This window comes from Rana temporaria, chromosome 4 (assembly GCF_905171775.1).
Source record: "Rana temporaria chromosome 4, aRanTem1.1, whole genome shotgun sequence".
NCBI lineage: Eukaryota > Metazoa > Chordata > Amphibia > Anura > Ranidae > Rana > Rana temporaria.
In genome coordinates this window covers 327,046,995-327,071,034 of record NC_053492.1, presented here as the reverse complement: position 1 = coordinate 327,071,034, position 24,040 = coordinate 327,046,995, and the positions used below count along the sequence as shown (strand labels likewise).

At 47.1% G+C, this 24,040-nt stretch overlaps 1 protein-coding gene across 4 annotated transcripts in view; it reads left to right on the top strand.

The window, feature by feature from the left end:
• The window catches only part of SFT2D1 (SFT2 domain containing 1), a 775,689-nt gene that overhangs the window by 128,977 nt on the left and 622,672 nt on the right, over window positions 1-24,040 (top strand). For 3 of the 4 annotated variants that reach the window (XM_040350714.1, XM_040350710.1, XM_040350712.1), the window contains exon 2: window positions 6,759-6,845. In XM_040350714.1, the coding sequence (XP_040206648.1) occupies window positions 6,759-6,845 (87 nt within the window). Of the gene's footprint in view, window positions 1-6,161; window positions 6,184-6,758; window positions 6,846-24,040 lie in introns of all 4 variants that reach the window. The other variant, XM_040350713.1, reaches the window with a different exon arrangement.

Here is a 24,040-nt window from a genome sequence, read left to right as displayed (position 1 = left end):
GTGCAGTTTAGTAAGAAGCGTGGTCAACTGTGCGGATCTCTCGCGTTTTAGTCTCGCCCCATGCTTTATAAGCACCCCCCGAATCACGGTCTTATGTGCCTCCCATACCACTCCCACAGTGCAGCCCGGGGTTGCGTTTGTTTCAAAATAGTGTGCTAGTTCCCTGACTACATCTGCCAATACCTCTGAGTTCTGCAGAAGGCCCTCGTTAAGTCTCCATACATATCCCTGTCCCCCCGTTGGGTCTGAGATGGAGCATTTCAGGGTAATCGGGGCGTGGTCGGACCAGATGATCGACCCGATAGATATGTCTCGGACTGCTTGTAGTTGTCCGTGGGGTAGCAGGAAATAGTCTATTCTCGAGTATGATTGGTGCGGTTTAAAGAAAAAGGTGTAGTCTCTCTCTCCCCCATGGAGCAGGCGCCAGTCGTCTACTAGCTGCATAGAGTGGAGAGCGTCTCCTTTTCTTCTGCGTACGTCCCGGGATGTGGACTTCCCGGAGGAGGTGTCCTCTAGCGGGTTCAAGGGGATGTTCAGATCACCCCCCACTATCAGAAGGCCCTCTGCGAAACGTCGGAAACGAGCTAGTTTCTTTTTAAGGAAAACGTCCTGTTGGGTGTTGGGAGTGTATAGATTGGCAAAGGACACTTTCCTGTCCCCTATCGTGCCCTTTAAAAACAGGTATCGTCCCTCATTGTCCGAGCAGACCTCTAAGGGTTTCCATGGGACCCTCGAGGCCACAAGGATGGAGACACCCCTAGATTTCGCCTCCGCATATTGCGAGTGGTAGGTTGTGGGAAAGTGTCTATTTTTCAGTAGTGGCAAGTTACTTGCCTTAAAGTGGGTCTCCTGCAACATCACCACATCAGCTTTCATACGTCTCATGTCGTGGAGCAGCATACGCCTCTTTTCGGGCGTATTGAGGCCCTTCACGTTCAGCGATACAACAGTGAGGTCGTCCATGCCTGTGCGAAAGGAGGGGATGGGGGGGGAGCCCCCCGGCAGGGGAAAGGGAGAGCCCGGGAGGAGGGTTCTCTAGTAGAGAAGGAGTGAGCGGGGGGAATGAGAGGAAAAAGAGTTGAATGTAGACAAAAAGGGCGTACACTAGGGTGTGTAGCCAAGGGGAGTATACTAAGGTAGCCAAAAAACGGCTAAGACGCTCTCCGGGGAAACCCGGGTATTGAGCGCAGTCCTAGGTGGGGTAGGGACTAGAAAGAGCCAGGAGGTGAGCTCCCGACCCTCTCCGCCCAATCCCGGCGTGCAAGTATGGTGTTGTAACAAATACATCTCGGCAAGATGGGTATAGCATTAGCAACGTAACTGGTCAGCAGGTAAAGCTACAAGCAAACAGATCACATGTAATAATATATACTAACTGAGCAAAGAAAACTGAAACAGGTATGCATTTTAGTGACATGTACAAGCATTCGAGGACATCAGGCCTGGGCAGCATGAGGCGCAACATGAGGATCCCCCACAAGGGGGCGTCCAAAGACATATCCCTTCACCCCTCACCCCACAACGCAACCCACCTCCCTCTCCTCAGGACAATGCCCCAAAACAGGGGGGGCAGAGTAACGGTCGTTCCTCCTCCAACAGCAACATTTCGTTCCAGTTCAAGTTCCCTTGGCGTCAGCGCCCAAACCGTGGGCCACGCACCTCCATGCCGCATCGCTGCTCGCATTCCCCCCGATAGCCTCCCTTCCCCCTCCCGGGGAGCCCTGCCAGTTGTTTCGCTCAACCCCCACCCTCCTACACGGTAGTTCGTCACACCGTGACAGTCCAGGGAGCAAAACACTGTCCCGCATATTCCCCTCTCACCGTTGCACACACAATGCTGGGTTCCCGAGTGAGTTTCCCATTCCAGCCTAAGGCAAGGGCGGGGGAGCGGTGTCTCCGGCCGGCGGGGTACAAAATGGTCAGGTCTATAGGTGAGGGCTGCAGCTCTGGGGGTCCCATCCAACGGGGTCAGCCTCAGGGGGAAAGAGAAAAAAGAGGGGGCTCACATCCTCAGAAGGCGTCGTACCATGGGATCAGGGCAGCGTTAATGCAGGTGGGATGCCAGGGTGGGAGAAGGAAAGAGGGCACGGACCAAGTGTCCAAAAAAATGGGGGGACAACCTAGGGGATCCAGTGTCAGGGGAGTGCGGCCCAAGGCCTACTCACGTGGGGCTCCGACTTCGTTCTAGTTGCGCCGCCTCCCGTTCCTCCGCTGCCTGGGTTGCAAGGGACCGCGGTGGGCTGCTATTCCGGAACGGCCGGTCTGCCGGGGCAGGAGCTGTAGCCAGTCGGGCACCGGTATGGGATCCGTCTCCATAAACCGAAACAGAGCTGGGAGGTCTGCCGTCGTCTGGAGCGTGAAGGCGTCTGCATCTTTGCGGAAGGTGACAGCCAGGGGATATCCCCAGCGGTAAGTATGGTCGGTCTGTCTGGCGAGATCCAGCAGGGGTCTCAGCAGCGCCCTGCGGCGGAGCGTAGTTCTGGACAGGTCTTGCATAACTCTGACCCGGGCACCATCCACTCCGATGTCCTCCTGATCTCAGGCCCTTCGGAGGATGGCTTCTCGTTGGACATACCGGTGGAGCCGGCATATTATGTCGCGGGGTCTGTCCGGGTCCGTCGGCTTGGGGCCTAGCGCTCTGTGCGCCCTGTCCAATTCGATCACTGCCTCCGGTTCTCCCAGTATGCCCCGGAAGATCTCTGTCACTCGGGCCCCGACATCTTCCACCTCTGCCGTTTCTGGGACACCCCGGAGCCGCAGATTGTTACGGCGGCTCCGGTCTTCCACGTCCTCCAAGTGTAACTGGAGGGACACCGCCGACTCGTGGTGGTCCCGGGCCTGTTCAAGTGCTGCCACTCTAGCCTCCAGGGAAGACACCGATTCCTCTCCTGACGCCACTCTCTCCGTGAGGCCGGAAACCTCTCCCCGCACCTCCTGTATGTCGCGCCTGTGCGTCTCCTCCAGGCGCAGGATCAGGGCCTCAATGTCGGACCTGGTCGGCAGGGCTTGCAACAACGCCCGGATATCTTGGTCCATCCCCCCGTCACCCAGTATCTGTAGGGTCGGCATCTCTTCTGGGGGGTTCTCCGGAGAACTGGCCTCGGTGTGCGCGTTGCTGGTAATCTCCTCACTACAGTCCGGTGGTTGGGCCTCTCCCTCTGCTCCACGTGCAGCGCCTTGTGGTGTGGTTAATGCGTCCTCGGGGGGGATCTCCTGCAGGGACTTGAAATACTTCTGTATTTCGCCCGAGATCTTGCCGGTCGGTGTCTCCTTCGTTGCCGCTCTGGTTTTGTACCGTTTGGCCGAGTACATGCCGGTGTAAGGGTTATTTTAGCCGGTAATTGGGGGATCAGGCCGGGAGCTCGATGTAAAAGCGTCCTCACTCAGCCATGTCCAGGCCACGCCCCCTGGCCAAATGTTTTATGTCCTTCGTTAATAGTGAAATGGGCCTGTAGGAGTCCGGAAGGAGAGGTCTTTGCCTGGCTTAAGTATAAGAATTATGGTGGCCTTCATAATGAACGGAGGCAGTTGACCTAGTTCCAGAGCCTCCATCAAAATCTGCTTCAATTGTGGTAGCAGAAAGTCTGCATACTTTTTGTATAACTTTGCCGGTAGTTCGTCCGCCCTAGGGAGATTTTCTAGGAGGGGAAAGGGCCAGAGCCTCCAGTAATCCCTTGTTTGTGAGAGGAGCATTAAGCATACCCCTATGAGACCAAAAGTCGCTGCAAAGTGCACCCTGAGAGAAAGTCCTGGATTGCTGTGGTAGTATATAAGAATTTAGGAGTATAAGTCTGAAATGTTGTCATTACATCAGAGTGGGAATTTACCACCTGGCCTGAGATATCCTGGACAGCAGATATAAAGGAGCCTCTACTTGGCCATCATGAGGGTTTGTATATGTTTATGTGTAATATGTTTTATGTGATGTATATTTCTTTAGTGAAGTATGTTGAAAATTTCTTGTTTTGTAAAATTATATGAAAAATTTCAATAAAATTACATTGAATATAAAATGACTGTGACTGGAACTCTGTCAGGGTTCTCCTGCCACCTTGACCAAGTCTTACCTTTTTTTGTTCTGCTGTGTGTGTGTGTGTGTGTGTGTGTGTGTGTGTATGTATATATGTATATACGTATATGTGTGTGTGTGTGTGTGTGTGTATATATATATATATATATATATATAATCGTTTTTCACAAACGTGAGTATACCCCTCACGTTTTTGTAAAATATCTTATTACTTCTTTTCATGTGACAACACTGAAGAAATTTCACTTTGCTACATTGTAAAGTAGTGAGTGTACAGCTTGTATAACAGTGTAAATTTGCTGTCCCCTCAAAAAAACTGAACACACAGTCATTTAATGTCTAAAACACTAGCAACAAATGTGATTACCCCCCTAAGTGAAAATGTCCAAATTGGGCCCAAAGTGTCAATATTTTGTGTGGCCACTAATATTTTCCAGCACTGCCTTAAAGCGGAGGTTCACCCATAGAGAACACATTTTCCCCTTAGCTTCATGCTCGTTTTGTCTAGGGGAATCGGCGAGTTGTTTTAAAATATGACCTGTACTTACCGTTTACGAGATGCATCTTTTCCGCCGCTTCCAGGGTATGGGCTGCGGGACTGGGCGTTCCTTCTTGATTGACAGTCTTCGATAGTCGCATCCATCGCGTCACGATTTTCCGAAAGAAGCCGAACGTCGGTGCGCAGTATAGAGCAGCACCGACGTTCGGCTTCTTTCGGCTACGAGTGACGCGATGGATGCGACCGTCGGAAGCCTCTCGGAAGACTGTCAATCAAGAAGGAACGCCCGCTCCCGAAGACCCATACCCGGAAGCCGACGGAGAAGATGCATCTCGAAAACGGTAAGTACGGCTCATATTTTAAAACAAATAGCCGATTCCCCTAGACAAAACGAGCATGAAGCTAAGGGGAAAAGAGAAAAAAAAAAACGAATTGGGTGAACTCCCGCTTTAACCCTCTTGGGCATGGAGTTCACCAGAGCTTCACACGTTGCCACTGGAGTTCTCTTCAACTCCTCCATGATGACATCACAGAACTGGTGAATGTTAGAGACCTTACAACTCCTCCACCTTCCGTTTTGAGGATGCCCCACAGATGCTCAATAGTGTTTAGGTCTGAAGACATGCTTGGCCAGTCCATCACCTTTACCCTCAGCTTCTTTAGCAAGGCAGTCTTGGAGGTGTGTTTGGGGTCATTAATATGTTGGAATACTGCCCTGCGGCTCAGTCTCTTAAGGGAGGGGATCATGCTCTGTTCAGTATGTCAGAGTACATGTTGGCATTCATGGTTCCCTCAATGAACTGTAGCTCCCCATTGCCGACAGCACTCATGCAGCCCCAGACCATGACACTCCCACCACCATGCTTGACTGTAGGCAAGACACACTTGTCTTTGTATTCTTTACCTGGTTGCCGCCACTCACGATTGACACCATCTGAACCAAATAGGTTTATCTTGGTCTCATCAGACCACAGGACATAGTTCTAGTAATCCCATGTCCTTAGTCTGCTTGTCTTCAGCAAACTGTGGATTTTCTTGTGCATCATCTTTAGAAGAGGCTTCCTTCTGGGATGGCAGCCATGCAGACCAGTTTGATGCAGTGTGCGGTGTATGGTCTGAGCACTGACAGGCTGACCCCCCCACCACCTCTTCAACCTCTGTAGCAATGCTGGCAGCACTCATACGTCTATTTCCCAAAGACAACCTCTGGATATGACGCTGAGCACGTGCACTCAACTTCTTTGGTTGAGCATGGCAAGGCCTGTTCAGAGTGGAACCTGTCCTGGTAAACCGCTGTATGGTCTTGGTCACCAATTTCTTCAGTGTTGTCCCATGAAAATATGTAATAAAATATTTTACAAAAATGTGAGGGATGTACTCACTTTTGTGAGATACTGTAATATATTAAAAAAATTGCTACCGAAAAATGCTACATTATTTTTCTTTGTCAAAATGTTTTCTGATCTCTGTATTTTCAATGCTGTTATATTTTTTCATAGTGTACTTGATCAACTTTATTTGTAAGTATCTGTGTTCAATAGGTCCTGGGGGGAGGGGGGGGGACTTAAAATTGGAAGTAACGTGTATTTCTGCAAGTAACTGTCTTTTTTGTTTTGCTTTTGCTTGCCAAAGGATTGCCATCAACTTCAGAAAGGTAAAGCTGTTGGTTAAAAACAAGGTTGACAAGCTAGCAGTAAATTATAAGTTAGGCTGGCCATACATTATACAATTGTTTTATTCAATTTCCTTTACATTTACCTTCAACTATGTAGTGCAGGGACCTGTCTAATTGCATACACATTTAAAGTGTTTAGATTTGAACTCCTATTATATGGCTTTGGTAAATCTAAGGGAAAATTGTACAATGTATGGCCAGCCGAAGTATTGTGCTAACCATAGATGGTAGCCATAAAATTAGAAATATAGGATGCACCATTTATTTACTAACAATGTAGTTTGCAGTGCAAGCTTTCAAGCCTATCAAGAATTTGTTATTCTCAAACCTGCACTATGGTATATTAAACCAATCAAATATATAGACTGAATTTTCACTTTTCTGCAGCTTAAAGCAAGTAATATACTTTGACTCAATATTTCTCTTCTAAAATGCATGTTGTGAAATTCTTTGCATGCAAAACTACAATTTAAAGAGTTTGTTTTTATGTATTTTATTTTATCAGCAAATTCTTTCAGACAATGACAAAATCATTCTTAATTTGTGTTTTTAAGGTTTTGGATTCAACATCGCTAAGTTTTGGCACACGTGTGAAGTGGTTTGCAGTATTCTTTACATTGGGAATTGCATTTTCAATTCTAGTAAGTAAAAGTCACAGACTAAGGACTTCACCTACCAAATACATTTTGTGAATTTTCTTTTAACCCTGTTAGAAATGTCTATCGTGCAATTACATTTGCTTTGTTGTTTGTTTTTTGCCCTGCATGTTCAGTTGGTACCACTGGATTGGAGTAAGGCCAATGTGGTACCTATATTAAAAAAGGGATCAAAGTCTTTGCGTAATTACAGTCCTTTTAGTTTAACTTCTATTGTTGGGAAGACACTGGAAAGTTTATTAAAATACCACATAAATTAGTTTTTGATAGAAGAAAAAAAAAAATATTTCAAGCAATAGACAGCATTGATTCATGAAAGACAGAAGTTGTAAAAACAAATCAGATTTTTTTTTTTTGAGGAGGTAAGCAAACCTTAGACGTGGCTGTTGCAAAATAATTAACGTGTAAGTCTACAGGCTTGTCAAAATCATTTTTTTTTTAAATGGATAGAAAACTGCCTAAAAGACTGTATTTAAAGAGTACTAGTTTATAATTCATTCTCTGAATAGTCTAAGGTTAGTGTTTTGACCCTTACTTTAAATCTATTTCTAAATGAAATAAAGTCTTGGATTAAAAGTACAATTTCAGTCTTTGCGGATGACACCAAGCTTTGCAGTGTAATAACATCATTACAGAATGTCTCCAACTTACAAGCTGACCTCAATGCACTGTTTAACCACTTCAATGATGTCCGCAGATGGGATCTCCCATCCTGGGTGGGCGTCATATGACGTCCTCCGTTTCCTGCCGGTATAGACACATACTAGGGGGAGTACAACTGGGGTAATCGATGGTGAAGGATCTGAGTGTTCTGGTAGATCCTAAGCTATATAATGGCATGCGATGCCAAGCTGTGGTTTCCAAAGCAAGCAAAATTGTTTCTTGTATTCAGAGGTATGGACTGCCGTGAGAGACCTAATTTTGCCCCTGTACAAAACCGTAAAACCTCATCTAGAGTATGCACTTCAGTTTTGGGCACCAGTTCATTAAAAGGATATTGGGGAACTGAAGTAAGTGCAGAGAAGTTTCCAAACTGATAAGAGTCATGGAGGAGCTCAGCAGAGGAAAGATAAAAAAATTCTCTTGTGTTCATTGATGGACATAGCTCTTTCTTATTTTTGACAGTTGGGTTATATGGAGTAGGACAATAGGCACAAAAAAACACAGCACTGCCTATGGGCATTCCTAGCTGATAGTCGACCCCTTCTCTGCCATAAGCAGCTCAGTTTTCTTCTGCCTAGCTCCCTTCTGAGACCTGTGGTTTTATAGCTTTTTTTTTTTTCCTTTTTTCTGGGATTTTTTCTTCAGAGATCTTCAATGGCTGGGCGACATGCTGTATAATCTAGATCCCTGTAGTCACCCGAGCCTGGCCAATGAGAGCGTGACAAAGCCCCATCCTGGACTGGGGAGGCCAGCGAGTTAAACGGCTTGTGGGAACACATATGAACAGGCGCTAGAGTCCGTGTCAGTGTTACCCTGGCTGAAAAGCCTCCCACTTCAGTGGAGAGGAGGATTTGTCTTGGGAGCAGTTCTCGCTATCTCGACTGGACTGGTAAGTAGACGCCCCCTTTTTCCCTGAGGTGCAGTGGCGGACTGCGGGTTCTCCCTGGGGTGGTTGGCCCTCCACCATTTTTCTCCACCCTCCAGGATCTGGTCCTCTGCATCCAGGCTCTTCCTCCCACACCTGCCCTCCTATCGCCTTCTGCAAGGTTGTGTGTCTTCCCCTGGGCTTAGTGGATTTGGGGCTGGTCAGTCACCACTAGGACACCCCTCCCTTTTTCCAGTGGCACTCCCCTCCTGTGGTGCTGAGGAGGAGCCTAGCTAAGCAGAAAACATGCAGTGGCACCTCCTTCCCCTCTCTGGGCTCACTCCGGCTGTACGGTACCTGGTGGCCTCCATGTGGATGACAGCAGCCATTTTTTCTGGGTGGTTGGCTTTTACCTAAGTGGGCCTCCTCCTCCCTTTCCAGTTGGTATGTGAGTCTTGGGGCTGTGGGAATGTACGGTGTGGGTTTCCTGTGTGCCTCTGCTATGCAGTCTGGCAGCTCCCACGTTTTGTCCGCGGCTTGTGGCCTACTGAGGCAGATTGCAGCCATTTTGACTCGAGGCACTGCCCTTTTCTGTGTCAGTCGCCCACAATCTCTCTCTGAAGGGGGCAGATGTGTGTGCCTCCAGTGTCATCCTTTCTCTGGCCTGCAAGGGGAGGGGGTTGGCTACATCTGCCATTTTGCCTGTGGGCATTTGCCCTTCCGTTGCATTTTCTCTCCTGTGCTCTGCTTCCTGGCCAGGGGCGACGGTTTTTGTCCCACGCTCATTCTCCGTCTTGACAAAACAGTGCGGGCAGGTCTTACAACAGATCCCTGGTGTGCCCGTAGTACGGACTCTCTATGGCTGATTGGGCATGGCTGGTGCTGTCAGGGTCAGAGTCTAGGAGAGAGCCTTGCTGAGGTGACAGCAGAAGACAGGGTGGCATGGAACATCCAACCCACTCACCATAGCTTCACCCGCCTTTCTCCCTAGATGTCCTTGGAAGTAGCCTGACTGGCCCAGTGCAACAGATGGCCGAGAGTACAGCTCAACATTTCAGCAGGCCCTGCCACTTGAGTTGCACTATGCCTTGGATGGGTCCTCACCATATCTGCATCCCACCATGTCTGTGCCTATTGTGGGGACTTGGGTGGTGGCAGTTACGTCTGCTGCATCATGCATGTGTATGTTTGTCAGGGGACCCTGTGTAGTTATCCTTTGGGTCATAGGTCTGTGCATTTCCTTATGCTGAGGAATGGGTGTCCGTGGCCTCTCTGAGTTTTGTAGGCTGACCTTTTTGTTTTGTGCTGTTCTGCTTTGGTTTTCTCTTGTTATGACTGTTTCAATACATCTATTACATGTACTGGGAACGCCCGGAGCGGCCGTTTTGTGGTCCTGAGTCATTCTCAAGTACAGCTCCTCTTTGAGGAGGCCCTTCTATAGCAGTCAGCATCTCCTCCTGTCCTGGACACTGCCATTATTGGGTTTCTGGGAGTCTATGCTATGCTGTCAGGGTCCCTACCCATCCAGGATTGATCTCCCACCTGCTGTTTGCAGGTTGGCCCTGCCCCTTGCTTTGGCGGCAGATTTTGTATCAGAGTCTGTGGTCTAAACTCTTTTTTTTTTTGTTGAGTCTGTGTATGGTGCTGGTTTCACAGGTCTACCGGTGGCCTGGCTGAATCAATGACACAGCAGGGTATAGGAGAGTGCTTCTGTGTCATTGATTCGGCGGTCTGGCTGGTGTGTCCATTGCTCAGCTTCCACAATGCCTCATGGTTTTTGCATGTCTAGAATTTACTTCTGACACTTATGGGACACGTGTCCCCTTTTATCTGATTTTACTTGCCTTTGTTGCTTGTAATATTCAGTCAATTTAACACTATAACCAACGCACTTACTTACAGCGGGGGTTCACCCTATCGACAGGAAAAAAAAAAAATTTTTTTCTTTTACCTTTAAATCAGGCACTGTAGCGCGAGCTACAGTATGCCTGTCCCGAATTTTTTCCCCCCATACTCACCTTGTAGTCGTCCATCGAAGATACCGGGGAATGGGCGTGCCTCTGGAGACGGAGGATGATTGACGGCCGGCTCTGGCGCATCACGCTTCTCCGGAAATAGCCGAAATAGGCTTGGTCTTCACGACGCGTGCGCATAGCCTGTGCGCACGCGCCGTGAAGAGCCGAGACCTACTCCGGCTGTCTTCGGGGAGAGTGACGTGCCAGGGCCGGCCGTCAATCATCCTCCCTCTCCATAGGCACGCCCATTCCCCGCGGGAGCCGGAATCTACGATGGACGACTACGAGGTGAGTACGGGGTTAAAAAAATCGGGACAGGCATACTGTAGCTCGCGCTACAATGCCTGTCTCGATGGTAACATCATGGGATTGTGGGTGAACTACCGCTTTACTGATCGTTTTTGGACAATCCACCAGCCTTCTTTAACATCAAAACCGCTTGATGAAAGGAAACTACGCAACTTTATTATATATTTTATAATTTCCTATTGAGTTCAATCCTAAACCATTTCCATTACCGTGGATGAAATACCAATAGCTCCCGATGAAGCGGATCTTCCCGCGAAACATGTAGAGCTTGCCCTGAATATCAATATATATGATAGTCATCACTCTGTTGATGCCTTCTTTGGACCAGTTTTTGGTTTAAAAGTGTTTTGTAATCATTGTAATTTATGTCATTTTTTATTTTGTACCTTTTTTATGTATTTTATTCAATGTAATTACCTAGTGTTGATGCAACTACCCATGCTGGGTTTGTTTCAATAAAATAATATTTCTACAACAATTTTGTTTCTTGCTTTAGTCAAGGACGTGGCACTGTGCTATTTTGAGACACCCACAGTCCATCCTGTGGTTTGTGGACTCTTACATTTTAAATTCGGCATTCTTAGATGTTATTCCTCTGCTTTTCAACCCCCACTTCTCGGTAGTGGACTTCCAGCGAGTTGTTCGGTCTAAGTGGTGGTCTGCAGGCCTTGCGTGTTAGCGAGCCTAGACTGCATCCCACCTTCGGGGGGTGCACTTATTATTTGCATAGTGGGATACGGTACTATCTTATGTTCTGCTATCCAGGGCAGCACTGACGCTACTGTGTGGTAAGGTCCTCCTTCTCTGTTTACCGCTGGTGACACTCTGCACCCCCTCCTTCTCGAGTTCATGTGACCAACAACATAGCTCCACATACTGTGGTGGCTTGCTCCCGCCTACCTCCTGCAGGGTGAGGGGTCATCATTGTTGCGGTCCCATGGGCCTCTGTCTATTGGTAGTCACATGCCTGCCTCTCTGTCTTCTTTTTTTTTTTCCTGTCTCCCCTACCGGGTAATTATGACACGCTGCGGGAGGCTGTGTGTGCTGTAACGGGGGTCGCTTTGGGTGGGGGGCTCATGAAACCCAGAATCACTTGGAGAGGTTGGGAAACCATTGTTTCAGCTCCCCATGCACCTCCTATGTCCAAGTCGCCCTGTGTCTGTTACCGAGAACCCCAGTTTGATCTGTACTAATCGGACCTGCTGTACAACCACACTGAAATGATGTGTGTATGTATGTGTGTGTGTATATATAGATATATATATTGTATTGTCTCATACTGTTGGGGACTCTTTGCTGGGTCGTTTGGGGTGTGGCTGTATTCCATTGTTCTATTATGTCTGTCTGCCCTGGGTATTATGGGATGTATACAGTGGATATAAAGTCTACACACCCCTGTTTAAACCCTGTCAGGTTTCTGTGATGTAAAATAATGAGACAAAGATAAATCATTTCAGAACTTTTTCCACCTTTTGATGTGATCTAAAAAATGTACAACTTGGTTGAACAACAAACTGAAATGTTTTGGGTGTAGGGAAGTAAAGAAATTAAAAAAATTGAATTAATATGGTTGCATAAGTGTGCATACCCTTAAACTAATACTTTGTTGAAGCACCTTTTGATTTTATTAACAGAACTTGGTCTTTTTGGCTATGGCTATCAGCATGGCACATCTTGACTTCTTGATACTTACCTATTTTTCTTTGCAAAAACATTCAAAATTTGTCAGATTGTGAGGACATCTCCTGTGCACAGCCCTCTTCAGTTCACTTCACAAATTTTCAATGGGATTCAGGCCTGGGCTCTGTCTGGGCCATTCCAAAAATGTTATCTTTTTCTGGTGAAGCCATTCCTTTGTTGATCTAGATCAGTGTTTCTCAACCTTTTTCTAGTCAGGGCACCCTTAAAAAGTATTTTCAGTCTTGAGGCACCCCAGTCCAAGGCTTGGTTCACATTACGGTGTGTCGCAGAACACGGGCAAAATCGTGCTCACAGACAAATGCTCTGCTTCTTAATGGTACCCCCACAGATTGGAAAACGTGTGGTGCTTTTGCTGCAGTGCAATTTAAAAAAAAAAAAGTTTGGGGACTTGTTTCCCTGCATTTTGTGGGTACGGAAATTAATGGACTGCCCTACATGCAGCTACACAGATGTGAACCAAGGACTTGTTCACATGTCATAGGGGCGGTAAAACCACATGGTTGAACTGTTTTACCACCCCCAACTTCTCCACCTTAGCTGCAGAGGCAGCAGCTGAGGGTGTTCACATGCTGTGGCTGCAACTGGAGGTATACCGAGGGTGAATAGGGCTGCACTGAAACTACCCCGCAACTGTGTGCATTGCACAGTTGCAGTGTAGTGATGCTGCATTTACGGGCCTAAAACAGGTGGTGAGGAAGCAACATAATGCCTCTTTACCGCCTGTCAAATGCCTCTGAAAAGCGATCTGTGCATGGATTGCTTTTCAGAGGAGCAGCAGTCCTTGCTGCTATTAAACAAGCCCTACAAAAGCCATTCTGATGGTACAGGAATGGGGGGGGGGGTCAGGATTAAAAGTAACATACACACATACATACAGACATATGCTTACACACGCTTACACACATGCTTACACATATGCTTACATGCATACACACATGGAAAAGAGAAAAGCCCTAAGGCTGACGCAGCGCTAAAGGAAATTGGTGAAAATAAAAAATGATTGTGTATCATATGTTGAAAAAATAAATTAAATAAATGAAGCAGCTAGCACTAAAGTTCAGCACAAAAACTTCAAAGCAAGACCTAATACAAAGGAGTGCAGCGCTACAATACCCACTCATATAGAAAAATAAAGTGAAAAAAAAAACTATGGATTTATATACCACTTTTTTTCACTTTACGCATACACACATGCTTACATTTACACACATGCTTACACACACACATACCTACATGCACACACACGCACACACACACACACATACATACATGCACTCACATGTGCACACACACACACAGACACATGTATAAAGCCATTTTAAAATGAATAGCTTCTAGCTCAGTACCTTTCTAGATTCCTCATTGAGCCGGGTACTGCACTCTAGGGGGAAGCAGAGAGCACAGCACACTCCTCTGCACTTTACTTTCTATTTTGAAGCCGACAGAGCTTCTCACAGTTCGGCAGGAGAGCTCATCTGACAGCCTTCTCTCCACTGATCCTGCGGCACACCTGAGAACCTCTGACGGCACACCAGTGTGCCGCGGCACACTGGTTGAGAAAGGCTGATCTAGATGTATGCTTTGGGTCGTTGTCATGCTGAAAATTAAGTTCCTCTTCATGTTCAGCTTTCTAGCAGAAGTCTGAAGGTTTTGTGCCAATATTGACTGGTATTTGGAACTGTTCATAATTCCCTCTACCTTGACTAAAGCCCCTGTTCCAGCTGAAAAAAAAACCCGGCTCTAAAGCATGATACTGCCACCACCATGCTTCACAGTGTGTATTGTGTTCTTTTGGTGATGTGCAGTGTTGTTTTTGCGCCGGACATATCTTATGGAATTATGGACAAAAAGTTCAACATTGGTTTCATCAGACCATAACACATTTTCCCACATGCTTTTGGGAAACTTCAGATGTTTTTGCAAAATCTAGCCGGGCTGGGATGTTTTTCTTGGTAAGAAAAGGCTTCCTTCCGTCTTGCCACTCTACTCCATAGGCCAGACATATGAAGAATTTGGGAGATTGTTGTCACATGTGCCACACAGCCAGTAATTCCAAATCCTCCTGCAGCTCCTTTTAATGTTGCTGTAGGCCACTTGGCAGCCTCCCTGACCAGTTTTCTTCTCACCAATTTTGGAGGGACGTCCAGTTCTTGGTAACATCATTGTTGGTGCCATATTTTCTTCACTTGATGATTGTCTTCACTGTGTTCTAGGTATATCTAATGCCTTGGAAATGTATTATGTATCCTTCTGACTGATAGCTTTTAACAATGAGATCCCTCTGATGCTTTGGAAGCGCTCTGCAGACCATGGCTTTTTGTTGTAGGATGTGACTAAGAAAATGTCAGGGGAAAGACCCAATAGAGCAGTCAAACTTTAGCCCAGGTTCACACTGGGCCTGCGGGAATGAAGCTGTGTCAGTTCAGCTGAACTCTCACGATTTAACTCCAGCTTGTCAGTCCCAATTTCGGACGCGATTTCGGAGACATCTGTGCAGGTTTCTGAACAGATGTCAATGTAAATCGCAGCCCGAAATCACAAAAAGTAGTACAGAAATCACTTTTTAAAATTGGAGCAGATGCGGCGTTGCACCGATTAGGATGGTGTCATTGCCGGCAAATGCCGCCGATTTGACATGTCAAATCGCATGTCAAAATGCACCAGTGTGAACCAGGGCTAATTTGGGAATATTCAGAGTCACTTTAAATTATGGCAGGTGTGTACTGACTAGGGATGAGCCTGATGTTCGCGTCGAACAATTTGGGGTGTTTGCGGCAAATTGGAAAGCTGCGGAACACCATTTAAAAGTCTATGGGAGAAATCAAAACTGCTAATTTTAAAGGCTTATATGCATGGTATTGTCATAAAAAGTGTTTCGGGACCTGGGTTCTGCCCCAGGGGACATGTATCAATGCGACAGTTTTTTTGAGAGAAGTGATTTTAATAATGCTTAAAGTGAAACAATAAAAGTGAAATATTCCTTTAAATTTCATACCTGGGGGTGTCTATAGTATGCCTGTAAAGTAGCGCATTTTCCCGTGTTAAGAACAGTCCCTGCACAAAATGACATTTGTAAAGGAAAAAAAGTATTTTAAAACTACTCGCGGCTATAATGAATTGTCGGCCCTGGAAATACAGATAAAAGCCATTGAAAAAAACGGCATGGCCCCCCCCCCCCCCCCGTCCATTACAAGGCCCTTTGGGTCTGGTTTGAATATTAAGGGGAACCCCCAAACCAAAATAAAATGCGTGGGGGTCCCCTCAAAAAGACCCTTATCCGAGCATGCAACCTGGCAGGCCGCAGGAAAAGAGGGGGGGGACCAGAACCCCCCCCCCCCGAACTGTACCAGGTCACATGCCCTCCTCAACATAAGGAGGATGTCACCATGTTGATGGGGACAAGGGCCTCATCCCCACAACCCTTGCCCAGGGGTTGTGGGGGTCTGCGGGCGTGGGGCTTTCCGGAATCTGGAAGCCCCCTTTAACAAAGGGGACCACAGATCCCGCCCCCCCATGTGAATTTGTAACAGGGTAAATTGTACCCCTACCATTTCAAAAAAGTGTAAACAATTTTAAACCACACCAGACAGTTTGGGACAAGACCTTTATTAAAAAGAAAAAAAAAATCCATGTAAATCCATTCTCGAGCAATACGGAGAAGAAAAAAAAAACACTTGATCCTGCCTCCATGGGAGGCACCCATGGAATAACGTTCTCCCGCCGTGACAGCTCTTGTATAGCTGAGTGTCCAGTTGCGTCAGAGGGGGCGGGGTCACCTGTACATGTCACTGGGTAACCCCAGTGTTTCCCCGTTGCGTCAGAGGGGGGTAGGGTCACCCGTGCACGTGATGGGTGGCCCCGCCCTCAGTTATATAAAAGCTGTCGTGGCGGGAGAGCATCATTCCGCGGGTGCCTCCCATGGAGGCAGGATCGATTCAGCGTTTTTTTTTTCTCCGTATCGTTCTAGAATGGATTTACATTGCTGGATTTTTTTTTCTTTCTTTTTTTCTTTTTGATAAAGGACTTGTCCCAAGCTGTCTACTGTGTTTTTTTTTTACTGTGAAATGGTAGGGGTACAATGTACCCATTACCAATTCACATCGGGGGGCCGGGATCTGGGTGTCCCCTTTGAAAAAAGGGGCTTCCAGATTCCGATAAGCTCCCGCAACCACCGGGCAAGGATTGTGAGGATGAGGCCCTTGTCCCCATTAACATGGGGACATCCTCCCTATGTTGAGGGCATGTGGCCTGGTACCCTCTTTTCCTGCGGCCTGCCAGGTTGCGTGCTTGGATAAGGGTCTGGTATTGATTTTTTGGGGGAACCCCATGCCATTTTTTTTTTATTTTGGCACATGGTTCCCCTTAAAATCCATACCAGACCTGAAGGGTCTGGTGTGGATTTTGAGGGGGACCCTTATGCCGTTTTTTTTTTTCAATGACTTTTTTCTGTATTGCCGGGACCTGACAGTTCCTTTTATAGCCGCGAGTAGTTTTAGATGACTTTTTTTCAGTTTTTTAGAAATGTCATTTTGTGCAGGGACTGTTCTAAACACAGGAAAAATGGGGTATTTAATCAAAGATCAATCGCACCCAGACCTAGCACGAGCCGTAGCCAGGACGGTCCAGTTCTTGGAACTCCTGGGTCAGGTTCTAAATGGGGAAAAATCAGCCCTTCGCCCAGTTCAGGTTCTAGAATACCTGGACCTGATTCTGGAAATGGCCCAGGCAAGTTTTTTTGCCTTCCATAAAGGTCAAGGCCATAGTGGAGCTTGTCCGGATCATAAAAAGGAGCCTACTATTTGACTATGCATGAGGTTGCTGAGCAAGATGGTGTCATCATTCGACGCAGTCCCTTATGCACAGTTCCATTCCAGAACAACATTCTGGGAGCCTGGAACAAAGACGGTCAAGCTTTGGATTGTCCTATGTCTCTGTCCCCGAGGGTAAGACAGAATCTCTCATGGTGGCTGAAGCCCAACAACTTAAAAAGGGGGAAATCATTTCTGCCAATAATCTGGAGGATGGTGACCATGGACGCCAGACTTTTTGGCTGGGGGGCTGCTCTGGAGGAGGCATCAGTCCAGGGGAGATGGTCCCAATCAGAAAGAAGCCTACCCATCAATATCTTAGAGATTTGGGCCGCTTGGTTGGCTCTAGTTTTCTATACAGCCAGGTTTCAGGGATCCCCTGTCAGGTTTCAGTCCGACAACTCCACGGTGGTGGCATATGTCAACTACCAGGGAGGAACCAGGAGCCAGTTGGCCCAAGAGGAGGTAAATCATATTCTAGCTTGGGCAGAGAGAAATGTGCCGTTTTTTCTGCAGTGTTCATCTAGGGAGTGGACAATTGGCAGGCAGACTTTCTGAGTCGCCAACAGTTGTTTCCAGGGGAATGGTCCCTTCATCCCAAAGTTTTTCCTCAGATCTACCAACGTACCCCAGATATAGATCTATTGGCGTCCAAGTTCAACACCAAACTGGACAAGTTTGTATCCAGGACCAGGGATCCGTCTGCTGTCGGAACAGATGCGTTAGTAGTTCCTTGCGACCAGTATTCCCTGATGTATGCATTTCCTCCAGTTCAACTTCTACCGCGGCTGCTGCGCAGGATACAGGAGGAATGGAAGCCAGTGGTTCTGGTGGCCCAGGAGAGCTTGGTACGCAAAAATTGTAGACTGGCAGTGGGGATCCATGGTCTCTTCCATGCCCATGTTCCATACTGCTTTACGGTCGCTAAATTTGACAGTCTGGCTATTGAAGCCAGAATCTTGAAAGAAGGTATTTCGGGTTCGGTTTTATCAACCCTGATAAATGCTAGAAAACTTGTCTCTAGGGGCATCTACTGTAGAATCTGGAGATTGTATATTTCTTGGTGCGAGACCAAAAAAATGGCACCCTGACAGATATGCGATTGGGAGAATTCTTGCCTTTCTACAATCAGGGGTGGAATTGAAATTAGCATTAGGGACAATCAAAGGGCAGATCTCGGCCTTATCAAAAAAAATTCAGAGACCGATTGCATCACATTCATTGGTGCAAGCCTTTATTAAGGGGGTGCCGCACTTGGTCCCACCGGTCAAGCCGCCTTTATATATCTGGGATCTAAATCTAGTACTATTAGTTCTGTAAAAGCAGCCATTTGAGCCTATCGGGCATATTCCATTGATCCTGGTGTCAAGGAAATTGGTCTTTTTGGTTGCCCTTACCTCAGCAAGAAGGGTGTCGGAGTTGGTCGCCCTTTCTTGCAAAGAGCCTTTTTTGGTTCTACACCAGGACAGGATGATCATGTGCCCACGTCCTGATTTTTTACCTAAAGTCATTTCCAGTTTTCATTTGAACCAGGATATCATTCTCCCCTCCTTTTTTCTGAATTCTAGGACTACGGAGGAGAAGTCGATTCACTCACTTGATGTAGTTCGGGCAGTCAAGGCCTATTTAAAGTCCGCTACATTTCGGAAGACTGATTCTTTTTCTTTATCGTACATCACGGGACACAGAGCTGCATAGTAATAACTATGTGGGTTATAGAGTCTACCTTCAGGTGCTGGACACTGGTGTAATCAATTAAACAGGAAGTTCCCTCCCTATATAACCCCTCCCATACTGGGAGTACCTCAGTTTTTTCATCAGTGTCTGAAGGTGTTGGTCACGAATGAACATGTGCTCTTAGGAGCTCCACTGGAGGGATCCATGTTGGATGTAAAAAGCCTCCATAAATTCCGGATCAGTCCAAAGTGCTTCATAGCCAAAGTGGTCGGTACCCGGGCCTCGGTTGGAAGAACGAGGTTTGGCCTATAATGCTTCTCTCTGAGAGCTGGACACTGGGTTCCAGAACATTGGTCGATACCAAAGACCAAATGTTTTTCTGCTGCCAGGGTGCTATATAGGTCCAGGGGAGTGGTGTTCCTACGGATGGACCCCGGTCCCTGAAGGTCTTTGACAAAACCCACGGTGAGGGGTGAAGATTGGGCCTCTTGCTTAAAGCAACACCCTGCAGCGTGGAGAGGTAAGTGAAGGTGCCTACGGGACTTGGTCCGACAGTAGGTCCTTCAGTTTTTTCGGGGTCTATGGGGTGGCCTGTATAATGCTGCTGTGCATGGGCAACTTAACCACTATGTCTTTGTAGACAGGATGGCTCTAGCACCCATACACCTCCTCGAACTGGTCCTAGTCCTCTCCTGTGGTGGGGGATATTGGGTCTTGCCCATAATGCAGGTGTGCCTGAGCAAAGAGACCATGTCTATTAAGACAGGATGGCTGTAATACCCATATGTCTCCCCTGGAGAGGGCTGGATGGCCATGAGTAGCTGCATGTCTTATCTGTTCTCCACTACTAAAGGCAGTAAAAAGCATGCCTGGTGTTTCACTTACCATGCTTTCCAGAACGGAAGCTCAAGGTTAGCTGATCTATGGTGCGGCTTACTTCCTCCGCTTCAGGCTCTGCCATGATGGGGGGTCCCTCGTAGTCCGGGTCCACGGTGCTCCTTGGGGGATCCTTCTCTCCCACCGCCTTCACCATTCCCTACGCGCGAGGGGGGGGGGGCGCACTTTGTGGGCAGGGGGGCGATGTGGCAGACGCAGGGTGGCCCCTTCGATAGGCCCAGACGTCAGAGCTCGGTAAAGCCAGGGGGACACAGTAGCCTGGGCACATAATACACCTTGTGGATGTTGGTTACAGATTCATCTAAGACACCTACTCAGCACCTGGCTGTGCAGATTAGCAGGCATTATTTGCTAGACTAAGGATGCACCAGGGTTAAGTTCCTCTGTTTTTGGCTTGGGAGAAAAGCTCACACAATGAGCGATGAGCCCTGTCAGGTGTTGTAGCCTCCCCCAAGGTGAAGTCTCTCTGCATATGTTTTGTTGCATTGCATCTATGGGTCTATAAGAGGTTAACTGTTATATTCACAGCCTCACAAGCAGAAAACAGGGTGTGTCCCTTTCCCTGCTCTAAATTCCCAAACAGGGGATTGAAAGACCTGAGGATGAAGGTTCACTATCAGAGAACAATAGCAGGTGTCGGCATAATGAGGGGAAAATCTATCGGAAGCCCCACAGGCTCTGGTTGCAGATGCAGTCTTTTCAGAGATTCAAGCAGCATATAAATTCCCTCAGCCTAAACGGCCAAAGCCTCTGTCTCTATAAGGTCCTCATCCTGGTGTTGGCTTCAGGCTAACCGAATGCACAACGGGGGGGGGGGTGCACAGTTGCTGCTGTGCACATGGCTAATGTTGCAGGTTGGCGAAATCGCATATCTGGAGAGCATAAATGCCTCTTTACCAGTCCGCATGTTTGCATGATATACATGAGTTTGGAATGTTCAAAATGCATGTGGGGTAAAAACAAGTAACAAAGCATGTTTTATTGTTGATCACATAAATATTTTTTTGTTTATATGATGTTACATGGTCACATAAGGGTGTTTTAATCACAGCAAAGTGCCTAAAATCGCATAAAATGCTTAAGTGCATAAAGATGCGGGATCTCACATGGTTACCTGATAACTCGAGTCCGTGATTATCCAAGGATATTGGTTCACACGAAGAGGCTTGTTTCCACAGGATGCCTAAAATCGCATAAAGGTGCTCAAGGGCATAAAGATGCGGGATCACACATGGTTGCCTGTTAACTCGAGTCCTTGATTATCCAAGGATATCTGATCACATGGAGAGGCTTGTTTCCACAGGAATGACTAAAATCGCATAAAAATGCTTAAGTGCATAAAGATGCGGGATCAAACATGTTTACTTGATAACCCGGGTCCTGGATTACCCAGGGATATTTGGTCACACAGAGATGCTTGTTTCCACGGGAATGCCTAAAATCGCATAAAGATGCCTAAGTGCATAAGGATGCGGGATCAAACATGGTTACCTGGTAACCTGAGTTCTTTGATTACCCAAGGATATTGGGTCACACAGAGAGGCTTGTTTCCACAGGAATGCCTGAAATCGCATGAAGATGCTGGAATGCATAAAGATGCGGGATCACACAGGGTTACCTGGTAACCTGAGTCCTTGATTACCCAAGGATATTGGGTCACACAGAGGCTTGTTTCCACAGGAATGCCTGAAATCGCATGAAGATGCTGGAATGCATAAAGATGTGGGATCACACAGGGTTATCTGATCACCTGAGTCCTGGATCACTCAGGCATGTTGGTCACACAGAGAGCCGCAGAAATGCTAAAAGTCGCATTAAAATGCTTAAGTGCATAAAGATGCTGGATCGCACTGGGGTGCTCAATCATACAAGAATCCTTGGTCATACAAGAATCCTTGGTCACACAAGGGTACTTGTCCGCACAGGAGTGCTTAAAATGCATAGATGTTGGATCGCATGAAAATTGCTGAATCGCATAAGGATGCATGTTTGCCTAAATTTTGAGTTATGAGACATGATAATTAAGTTTTCCTTAATTATACAGGATTCCTTGGCCTTACATAGGAATTCGCGTCTGCAGGGGTGCATGTTGTGCAATGCTGCATAACACGTTCATAGTGCATACTTGGTTGCAAGATGCTTATTCATAGCTCACGTGCTGTATGTGTGCGTGTATGCAGCACGCCCCCTTTTATGTTTTTTGCCGAAAACATATTTGCATGATTTCATATTTCCATGTACACACGCTTCCATAGAGGCATGTGGCTTTTAAAAACTGGCCATATGCAGGTGTGTTTATTTACGAGGCTGCTAGGGCCCGCCTCTACCTAAGGGCCCAGGGTATAGCAGTAATGGCATACCGAAGCAAACTCCTGCTGACAGATCAGTCAGTAGCATGGTTGGGCCTTGGAGTCCAGCATGGTTATATATCTGGAACTCCCGGGTTAGGATCCCAGTCTAGTGGGAATATGCTGGCTTCATTCAGAGACAGTTCCCTATGCTCAGTTTTAATCAAGGCTGATATAGACATTGTTCGGTCGGCCTGGAACAAGTGGATCCTAACCTAGCATTATCCTAGTAGTCTGGTCCCAGGGATATGCTGGAATTTCAGTTGAGGGTTTTGACTGAATGATTGACAGAAGGGAAGATCCTTCATACCAATTACCTGGGAGCAGGTTGCGAGGGCTGGCCTCTAGGAATAGAATCCAGGCCTGGAAGAGACCACGGCACAAGGAAGGTGGTCATGCTCCAAGGGAGCTTTATCTGTCAGCCTTCTAGAGCTGCGGATGGTGCATCTGGCTTAAGGGCCTGAACGTTTAAGTTACGGGGTTGCTCTGTCTGAATACAATCTGACAGTACCTCTCTAGTGGTTTTCTTTATTTACCAGGGAGGAGCCTGTGCCTTGCCTATTGACAATCGTCAATTCATGGAATACTAGATTGGCAGGCGATTCGCTAGAGCCATCTACGATTATGTCCGGGGGATTAACCTCTACACCCCAACTTGTTTCTGACCAAATGTCACAGAAACGGTACCCTGTACATAAGGGGTGTTGACGTCCAGGTTCAACAAGAAATTGAACAACTTTGTGTCAAGGACAAAGGATCCACCTGCATGCGGAACATATGTGTTAGTGATCCTGGGGGACCAGTCATCGCTGGTTAGGTGTTTTTTCCCCCCAGGGCCTCAACTTTCGTGGCTTCCATGCTACATCAAAAGAACGGAAGCTGACCTAATTGCTCCGGCATAGCCCATGCGACCTGACTGTGCAGGCACAGCAGAAGTGATTGTATAGGAACTAGGACTCCTTATGGCTTGTCCAGGCCTGCTTCGCAGGGTTACATCCTGTCTTGCATACAGGGGTATTATTTGTCTGGCTGTTATAGCCCGCATTCTTGAGGATCAGGGTTTTCAGAATCAGCGGCAACTACCTTGATTCATACAGGAAAGCTGGCCTCCAGGACCAGATATCCTAGGATCTGGAAGGCCCATGTTCCTGGTGTGAAACCAAGGGGTGGCATCCTTGGTAGTATGTCTCAAGTAAGATTCTTGCCTTCCTACAGTGGTAAGGAGATGGAGCTAGCTTTAAGTTCCATCAACGATCTCGGCCTTGTCAATATTTTCAAGGGTCGCTTGTGTGTCACTCTTGATCCGGGCCGTTGTACAAGGGGTGACGGGTATAAGTCCGCCAGTTAGGTCGCCCTTAGGCTCGGAAGATTGGATCTAGGTGTGTCAGCTTACAGGGTCAGCACCTTGGGCTGATGCACAATACTCCCTTCATTCTTCTAAAGAGGGAATTGGTGTTCTTGGTTGCGGTTTCATCTGCAAGAATGTATTGGCAACTTTCTTTGTATAGAGCCATACTTAATTATTTGCACAAGAAGGGTGATGTTAAATCCTCACCCAACCTTAGTTACTAGAAGGATCTAGTGTTCTTTTGAATCCAAGATATTTTTGCCTTCCTTTTTTCAAAACCTTGGTCCGCGGAAGGAAGGTTATTGCTTTTTCTCTCAATAGAGACGAGAGCAGTTAACAATCTATCTGAAGGTTTTCAGACATAGAAAGCTGGCGTTTTTATGGTGCTGCCAGAAGACCCTAGATATGGGCAGGCAGTATTCAGATCAGCTATTAAGATGGTCTCTCTCTCTCTCTCCCTCTTGTTAGAGTAAGAAGGGTCAAGGCCTAGCTGAATCTACTCGGATACAGAAAACTGAGAGGTTTGCGCTGCCAGGAGGCCCCAGGAAA